Source organism: Tursiops truncatus, chromosome 5, assembly GCF_011762595.2.
Source record: "Tursiops truncatus isolate mTurTru1 chromosome 5, mTurTru1.mat.Y, whole genome shotgun sequence".
Lineage (NCBI taxonomy): Eukaryota > Metazoa > Chordata > Mammalia > Artiodactyla > Delphinidae > Tursiops > Tursiops truncatus.
The window spans coordinates 92,946,797-92,956,025 of record NC_047038.1 but is presented as its reverse complement, the minus strand read 5'-3'; the positions used below and the strand labels follow the sequence as shown (position 1 = coordinate 92,956,025).

The 9,229-nt window shown below is 44.4% G+C and overlaps 1 protein-coding gene across 3 annotated transcripts in view; it reads left to right on the top strand.

Moving 5' to 3' along the window:
- The first annotated feature begins 2,384 nt into the window (after nt 1-2,384).
- The window catches only part of CNOT6L (CCR4-NOT transcription complex subunit 6 like), a 128,311-nt gene continuing 121,466 nt past the window's right edge, over nt 2,385-9,229 (top strand). The window contains exon 1 of one of the 3 annotated variants that reach the window (XM_019932767.3): nt 2,385-2,519. Coding sequence is in view for 2 of the 3 variants with exons in the window: in XM_019932764.3 (XP_019788323.1) it covers nt 2,808-2,812 (5 nt within the window). In the remaining variant the exon portion in view is untranslated. Of the gene's footprint in view, nt 2,520-2,686; nt 2,884-9,229 lie in introns of those variants that run through there. The other 2 variants (XM_019932764.3, XM_019932763.3) reach the window with 2 other exon arrangements.

The following is a 9,229-nucleotide window of genomic DNA, read 5'->3' as shown; positions in this document are numbered from 1 at the left end:
TTCCTCACCCCAGTCACTACAGCTACTCGGCCTGTGAGATTGGCAGGTATCACGTGGCTCAAGTGAAATTGCTAGTGCCATCAGCTTTATCCTCCTGGGCATCATTGTGACTATTAATTTTGTTACCTTTCATACTTTCGTTTCTGGTTTGTTCTCTGAGAATTTCCTGTTTATGGGTCTGTTTCCCCTACAACGGCTGTGAGCTACTTAAGAATAGGGACTACATATGCTTATTTTTGTGTCTCTGATGCTAAATACAATGTCTGGAATATAATACACCCTCCAGAGATGTTTGTTTATGGTATATGGATGAATAGCTAGGAATCTATATACTTACAGGTATTTGAAGAAGCTTAAATGTGTGAGGATATCCCATCATCTGATTTATATATTTCAGGTGTTTATTTTCCTCTTTTCTTCAACATTTGGTAGTATTTCTCCGTGGGGCAAGTGTTTCTGCGCCAAGGAGAAATGCCGTGGCAAGATGCCACTGGGGCAGGTTTCCTATTCTGGGCTCCTGCAGTGACTTGTTTGGCTTTGTTGCTTACAAAGCCAAAGGTGATTATTCATTATATGTGAGCCTAGAATCAAGATAGTTAGGAATAAGTGGGACTTCTTCTAGGATTATGGCCATTTTCAGATCCATTGCAGAAGCTGGTAAGGGGGTGATATTGCTAGGGAGGGAAATGGAAACTTAACGGAGGGGGGGGCGGGGAAACAAAGTAGCCTGCGGTCTTCCATGTCTTGAGGGGCTTCTCCAATTACTCACTCACACTTCCGGGTGACAAAGATGAAAATGATGCAACTGTTCTTCTGGTGGACTCTTTCAATAACTTATCCGTTCTGGCTAAATGATGATTTGCATTTTTACCGCAACTTTCCCCCCCAAGAGATGAAGGCCTTTCACGTTCAATAATAGGACCTAAGATTAACTGCAACCAACACCACGTGCTTGGTGTGCTAAACAACACCCCTGTGGGGAGGGGGGGGAAATCCTGAACACTGCTAATATACCCTTGACCAACACTGGTAAGTACGCAAGCCCGGGGCATGCGTTGGGAAAGAGATTATGCAAAACTGCAACAGCAGTATTCTGCCTCTAGAGCTGGTATAATTTGTTTTTGGACTGCTCGTGGTAAAAGCCGAAGCTGACCCACGAAAACAAAATTAAACCCCATAAACTTCAGATGTCAAGGCCACATTCGCCAAGTAAACATTACTATTCCTAGTTTACATTTTGCCGTTTTCATTCTGTAACTGGCACGGCCAAACAAATGTACTTCTACCGTGAGAGGGGAGTCTCAGAAAATAAACAGGACGGGATTATCGTAGAGCGTCACAGGTTCTTTTATGTACCCCTCGCTATGTAACTTACAGGCATTATACGCTAAAAAAAAAAAATTAAACCACTGAAGGTGTCAGGAAACATTTTCTTCCTTCAGGTCACTTCCTTCACCTCACCTGGCGTCCCATTCGCCACTCAGACCAGCGCTGGGCTTCGCGGTCAGGCCGCCTCCGGCGAGCGGGCAGTAAACAGCGCCAAGTCCGGGCACGAACACCGGGGGAGGCGGGATCACCAGTGTCTTCCCGCCACCCCCATAGCTTTGCGGCTGTGGCTTTTTGATAACCTACCAGCCTCTCCGGCTCTGCTCGTCACTCAAGCCAAGAAAAGCGAGTAAGGAAACAGCAAGGGTAAAGGAGAAAATGGGTAAGAGAGCTGGCAGCCGCGCGCGCACGCGCACCACGACCCAACGCGGCGCCCCGGAGGTGGGGCCAAGGCGCGGCGCTGGAGCTCCGCCTTCTCCCCCTCACCCCACCCCTCCGCGCCTGGGAGTGACTGACTCTCGCCAGCCCCTCCACGTCAATCAACCCTCCTCCTTCTCGCACTCTCTGCACCTTCTTATTAATCTCAATACCGATAGCGCGCGGACGCCTCTCCCCCGGCCCTCGGGGGTGTGAACGTGTGTGAGCGAGAGCGGAGGCACCAAAAGCTGGCGTCTCTGTGCAGCAGCCTCGGCTCCAGCAGCAGCAGGCGCAGCAGCAACCCCCGCAGCGGCGGCAGCCCCGGCGCCAGGAGGCCAAGGCCAAGGCCAGGCTCTGTGCGGCTCTCCGAGTAATAGCCGCGGCTCCGGCGGCTGCGGGGGCGCAGCTTCCTCCAGCAGGGCCCTTCGCGTCGGCGGCCGCGGCCGCGGGGCCTCTCCTGCGCGCCCAGGGTCACCGTCCCCGAAGCCCGGCGGCGCGGCCCCCTCCCAGCCCCCCATCCGTCTCCTCGCTCCCCTCAGCCGTCCTCCTCGCCGCCGCCTCTGCCGTTTCTCGGCGGCCCGGCCCGGCCTGCCCGCCCCGCGTCCCCTCCGGCCGGTGCCTCTTCCCCCGGCGGGCTGCCTGCATGTCTTTGCTGCCCTCAGCCCCGCCGCCACCGCCGCCGCCGCCTCCCCCGCCGCCGCAGCACCAGCACCAGCAGCAGCCGCCCCGCCGCCGCCGCCGCCGTCGCCGCCCGGACCCCGGCGCGCTGAATGCAGGTGAGGAGGGGGCGCAGGCCCTCGGCGACCCCAGGCCCGGGCGCCCTGCGCGCCCGCCCGCGAGTCGGGATCCGGGCCCTGCCCGCCGCCGCCGCCGCGGATTCCCTTCGGGGCGGGCGGTAGCGAGGCCCGCCAGTGGGTGTTTGTGTTTGCGTCTGCGGCCGCGGCTCCGGAGGGGAAGCATCTGTGGGGGCCTGGCGCGCGCGCGCGCGCGCGTGTTTGTGTGTGTGTGTTTCCCCTGCCGCGGGGAAATGGCTGCTGTTGCTCCTTCTGGGCCAGAGGAAGAGAATGAGGTAGAGTGTTTTTGTGCCTCCGAGTAGGATCGAGAGTGTTGGGAAGAGGAGCGCGTCCCCGGGGAAATGAGGTGGGAGAAGGACAGATGTGCCTGGGGGTGTGCGAGTTGGGACTTCGGCGGCCGGGGAGGCGGCCTGAGGACCCACAGCGAGTGGGTGTGTGTCGGGTGCGGGGATGACCCGCGTCTCTGTCTGAAGCGGCGAAGGTTCCGGGGTGTGCGTGCGTGTGTGTGTTTGGGGGGGGTGGTCCGCGCCCAGGGCCTGGGACTCTGGGGGCGGGTTCCGTGTATTTGGGACCCCCGAGTGGCGTGTCCCTCCCCCTTTGTGGCCGAGGCTCAGGAGCCTCGCAGGTGAGAGCTGCTCCGCGGGGTCCGGAGAGGGTGAGTGTGTGTTCCGCACACACACAGCAGCGGGGCCCGGGAGCTGTGGGTCGGGGCCGCGCCGCCGTTCCCGGGGCCGCGGCAGGAAGCGCGCCGGCCTGCAGCGCGGCCTAACCGCCTCGGCGTCCGCCCGCCCGCCTGCCTGCCTCTCACCAGCCTCCCCGGACGCCTCCCGGGGCGCCGGGCCCGCGCGGGCCCAGGGCGCTGCCTAGGGCCTGGGCAGGTGAGGGTCGGAGGCGGGACGCACCGATCGCCGTCGCCTTGGCCGCCCCCACGTCTCCTGAGGAGAGGCGAAGGCATATTTCGGCGTTCCGACCGCAAGCTCTACCCTCTGGCCGGCGGTGGGACCCGAGGGAAAGTGAATCAAAGCAGTAAATCTCGAGAAGACGCGGTGTCGAGATCCCTTCTTTTCATCCTTTCCTTAAGGCTGTGTGGAGGGACTGAGTACATATTTTCAGCTCTTTTTTCGTTGCAAATACTTTTTCGTTGATAATACTTAAGCATTTTTTTTTAAGATAAAATTTTTCTCGGAGGGGCGGGGGAAGAAATGGAAGCTGGCTTCCCTGCCCTATGGTGTTGGTAGGATTGGATGGATTTCGTGCATTTGAAATTGTTTTATCCTGCCTCCTAGGGGGAAAGGGGTGTACACGCCGAGCTGAGGAGGTCGGTGAGGAAGAGGAAGTTACTGGAGCTGTCATCCTCCTTAGCACAGCCGACTCTTCAGCTTAGGCTGTTTAGATGCATTGTGTTCAGGGAGTTTAGCTGAGCCTTTTGTACACATGGGAAGCACAGTACTATATTTTAGGAGATACTACCTTATTGCCTCTAGTTGTCTTAGTTGTCAGTCAAGATAGTCACGTATAAACAAGTTTTCCCTCACAGTATCCGAAACCTAGATCAGGCAGCCCGTATGGTCTACTCCAAGTGTGTGCTCTTCGAAGGCTATTTTGAGAGTAGTTTAAGCAGAACGCAACTGTAGAGGTAAATCTGCTGTCAGTAGGCATACAGTGCATTTCAGAACCAAATATAAATGGTATTTGAATGATTATTTGCTCTTTACTTTATCTACTCCACCCTCTATTTGCGTCTAGTTAGCTCATCTAGCTAAAACCCTATGGATGAAGTCGTCATACAGATTCCATCCTTGCAGGCCATGCTCTGTGTAATGGTCAGAGATTGCTCCTTTCTGAACCTGGTCTCACAAAGAAATGTTTCCTGCTGTTCACTGGGAAGTGAGCAGAAGAGCAGGAGGGGTGGAGAGCTGTTTTCTATGAACACTACTGGAAAAACAACACATGTTGTTCAGTGGAAAAGGACTTGTTTTAGGGTCCTCAAAACTCTGGCTATGCCACTTTTCTTGGCTGTTTTACCTTAGGCAAGGTACCTAATGTCTGTAAGTCTGTTTTCTCATAGGTAACAAGGGGATAAGACGTTTATAGTAAGGTTGTCCTGAGGATAAATTGAAAAAACATATGTTTGGCACATAATAGCTGCTTAGTTAAATACTAGTTCTTCCTTTTGCAGCCCTGACTGTAGGCATTGAAAAACATGTATAAGTACAAATACTTACTGGATTACTGAGAGAAATATTATGTCACCTTAAGTTAAAAATCAAGACAACAGAACATTTGAGTCCTTTGATATGCATAAAGTATATATAAACAATGTTAAATGTATTTTAGAAGTCCTTTTTCCTTGAACTGACTGTCATTAAAATAGCCTAGTGTACCAGTTTATGGAGACTATCTAGTCATACTTGATTTGTTTTCATATTTTCGAATAGGCCATCTTTCAGTTTCATTACTGTTTTTGTGAGTTCTTGCTATGTAGCCCTGGAAAAAATTGTTTAAGCTATATATAGCACATATATGTTCCAATATAATCAAACATCAAAAAGGATCAAGGACCTAGAGTTTATTTATATAAATCCACAAACTATAAGTGCCACAGAATTGCTATGTAATTGTTTTAGTTCATGTTGACTGATTCTGGAGAAAACAAAACAAAAACTTTTGGAATATTTTCCTGAGTGGAAGCAAAAATCTTCTATCAACTTTCAGTAATTTTCCATTTTTATTATTCTGTGTGGAGTGGTAAGTGGGCTGTTCATTTAATTTTAATTGTATTGTGCTGGAAAAAATAATGGTATGGAGTTTAAGGTAAAGACAACAGAAAGGTTAAATAAAGCATTTTTTCTTTTTCTCTTTTACTAACACCAGGTTTCCTTAGGCCTTATATCATTATTATTTATATCAGCAATGTTAAGCTTAAAAAAAAAACCTAGTAAAGCACTAAAATTTCAACACATTTTTGAAGTATTTTTGTGAAGGATAGGCGGGAGAACTTTATTAGAATGCAAAATGTCATGGTTTTGTTAAAGTGTATCTGTTATGGGTGTATGTGCATTTACAGTGAACAGAATTATCTGCCATATGGTTATATTGAAAGGAAGAATTCTTAATTTAAAAACTATGTGATAATTTTTAATACTTTAAAAACAATAAAATGGAAGTGAATTTTGCCCTTAACTAGGTATTTGATAATTTTCATTAGACATTATGAATTATGGTATTTTAAAACACTTTGTAATTTTTTTTAAATTGGGAGAATTGAGGAGGACATTTTTCTGTAATAATCATGAAAACAGGTGGTACTGAAATAATATGTTAAGATATGTGAAGAGTGAAATTTATTACTAACAGTGGACTCTTCTTGCTATCATTTTAAAGTAATTACAGTAAAATCAAGGTGGAAAATTGTTTAGGTTTTAAAATTTAATGTTACTTAAGTGGGCTTTTAAACAGTCTTTCCAAAATATCCCTTATAAATGTCTTTAATTAGGGGGAATTGAAATACTTAAGATTTATGCATGTTTTACTTTGGGTAATGCTAATTAGGGTAATAAATATACCCCAGAATTTCAGTGGCTTAACACATGTAAGTTTGTATTTTGCTCACATAACAGTCCAGTGCAGGTGCTCCTTGTTAGCAGGCTTGTGGCTTACCTCCATGTGGTAATTGAGGAACCCAGACGCCTTACATCTTATGTCTCCACCATTCCCTGGAGCCTTGGAGCCCTGCCTGTTACCCACAGGACATTTCTTAAGAACCCCCAAAGACAAACATCTGCCCACATTTCATTGGTGATAATTTGTCACAGAGCCTTATTTGAATGCAAGGGGGATGGGAATGTAGTCCCTGGGTGGTGGACAACTTGGGGCATTTCATGATGTTATTTTAGATGGTAGCATATATTTGTGAAATTATGTCTGAAAGGTAAATTATAATACTAAAAATTGCTTTCCATCTTCAAAGCGTAAAATTGTGTGAAGGGGTGGGGAGTAGTGGGAAGAGAAGGAAGGAATAAGAGCCACAGGAGGAGAAGAAGGACATTTCTTCCAAGGTAGGTTTGAATGACAAGTAAACGTGAGCAGCTATTTAAAGATACAGATTTTACAAAGACCATTACAATTGGATTTTATAACCTTTAGTGGGTCTCTCCTTTGCCATCCAGTTATTGCTTGCCGTTGTGGTCTACTGGGTTCTGGCTGTTTGAGTTATTTCTCTTTGTACTTTGAAATCAGTTGACTTTGAATTTCAGTTTCTGAGGTATAGTTTCATGGGAAACATATTTTTAAATTTTCTTTTTTCTGTTGGGATAGAGCATTACTATTATTATTGTTTTAAAATATCATTTAGATGGACCTTACTGTGTTCTAGTGTTTTCTGTTGCTGTTTTTTGTAATTCTAAAGTCATTATAATTAATATTTGTGAGGCTTAACCCAGAAAGAACAATAAAATCATCAAGTAAACAACAAAGGCTCAATTATTAACTTGTGTTCATGTTTCATAATGAAAATACTACAACTTTCTTTGACCACCTGCACTAATACTGAACCATAATACATTAATTTTATTTCTGGACTTTAATTTTAATTGAATTGCAGCTTACTCTTTTACTGCCTAGGATTATTGTAAAGTGAAACCTCAGTTCTGGGTATGCTTTTATTTGTCTTTATTCTAAACAGTTTGGTTAGGAATCTGGGGAGTTTTATATGTGTCTGTATTCTCCAAAAGAAAGATTTTTGAGTAGTCTGGCTAACTTCTCCATGTTAAGTATTTCTAATGTTTTGCATTTTGAGCCTCTTCTGTACCCATTATTATACTTCGTTCTAAAAAGAAAGTAGAAGAGACCCTTGTGAAGCTTATAGCTTATGAATAAGGTAAATAAAGCATATAATTTAGTTGTTTCAAAACAATAAATGAACAAGTGCGAGTCACTACAATATAAACTGTTTGCAGACATTCTGTGAGGGAGTAACGTAAAATGGAATGGTGAGTGGGCCAGAGACTACTCAAAAGTTGAGAGATTTGTTTTGGTAACAGCTTTTTTGAGATATAATTCACTTATAGAAGTAGCCCATTTAAAAAATATCTCAGTAGTGTTTAGTATATTCACATTTGTGCAGCCTTCACCAAAATTTATAGAACATTTTAGTCACCTGAAATATAAATCCTGTATTCTTTTGAGTTATCACTCATTCTCCCATACCCCTAATTCTAGGCAATCACTGATGTACTTGTATTTCCATATGAATTTTAGGGTTAGCTTATCAATTTCTGCAAAGAAGCCAGCGAGAATTTTGATAGGAATTGTGTTAAGTCTGTAGATAATTTGGGGAGCGTCACCATCTTGACAGTATTAAATGAGTCTTCCTATTTATGAACGTGGGATCTTCCCATATATTTAGATTTTTAATTTCTTTTGACAGTGTTTTGTAGTCTTCAAAGTTTTACACTTTTTTTGTTGCATTTTCTCTTAAATATTTTATTCTTTTAGATGCTGTTGTAAATAGAACTGTTTTCTTAATTTCATTTTTGGGCTGCTCATTGCAAGTATGAAAAAATACAACTGACTTTCATGTATTGATGTTGTATTCTGCAACCTTGCTGAACTTGTTTATTAGTTCTAATAGTTTTTTAAATGAATTCCATCTGCTTTTCTGTGTAACAAGGATCATGTCACCTGTAAATAAGTATAGTTTTTCTTCTTTTCCAATCTGGATGCATTTTATTTCATTTTCTTGCCTAATTGCCCTGGCTAAACATTGTTGAAAAGCAGTGTCAAGAGCAGATATTCTTGTCTTATTCCTGATCTTGGGGGAGAAAGCATTCAGTCTTCCACTATTTGATATTAGCTAATGGGGTTTTCATAGATGCTGTTTATCAGGTTGAGGAAGTTCCCTTCTGTTCCTAGTTTGTTGAGTGTTTTTATCATGAAGGGGTGTTAAGGTTGAGTTTTGAGGGAAATATGAAATATGAGTTAGAAAAGTGAAGATGCTAAGTCCAGTGATACATGGCAGATAATGATGCTTAACTTGTTTGGGAAAGAGGGGCTAGCTTTCCCCCCCTCTTTTTCCCTCTCCCTTCTTTTCTCTCTTCCCTACCCCTTTCATGATCTCTCATTGTCTTCCCATTAATCCCTATACACATTTGGAGGGCCCTTAATCCTTTACTGAAGATTTTCTGAATAATTTGGGTTTTTTGATCAGTGGAGAATATTGTTTCTTTTGAAAAACATTAATTAAAAACAGTGTGGAGAATTTTTTTTTTTTTTTTTAGTTTTGATAGCTAGGTTGGAGCAGGACACAGGAAGCAGAGAGAAACTAAATCATAAATGAAGTACTAAACATAGAGTTAAAAAGAAGGGAACAAACCTTTGTGATAAAAAATGTATGGTTAATGAAGAATTCCATGTTTACTTTGAACCTGGCTGTCACCTGACCTTTTTCCCAAAACATTTCAGCATCAATGGTTTCACTTTTGTAAGTTTTCTGCATAGTTTTCTAAAAAGTTTAATAGATTTCTTAGGAAATTTTGCTCTGCAAGGTAAGGTTATGATGCACTTGATGTGGTGATTATCCTTCATTTACTTTTTGAAATTTTAATTACACAATTGCATGCAGCTGCGTTCTGATTAGGTAATTTAAAAAAAATTAATCATTTATTTTTGGTAGAGTTGGGTCTTTGTTGCTG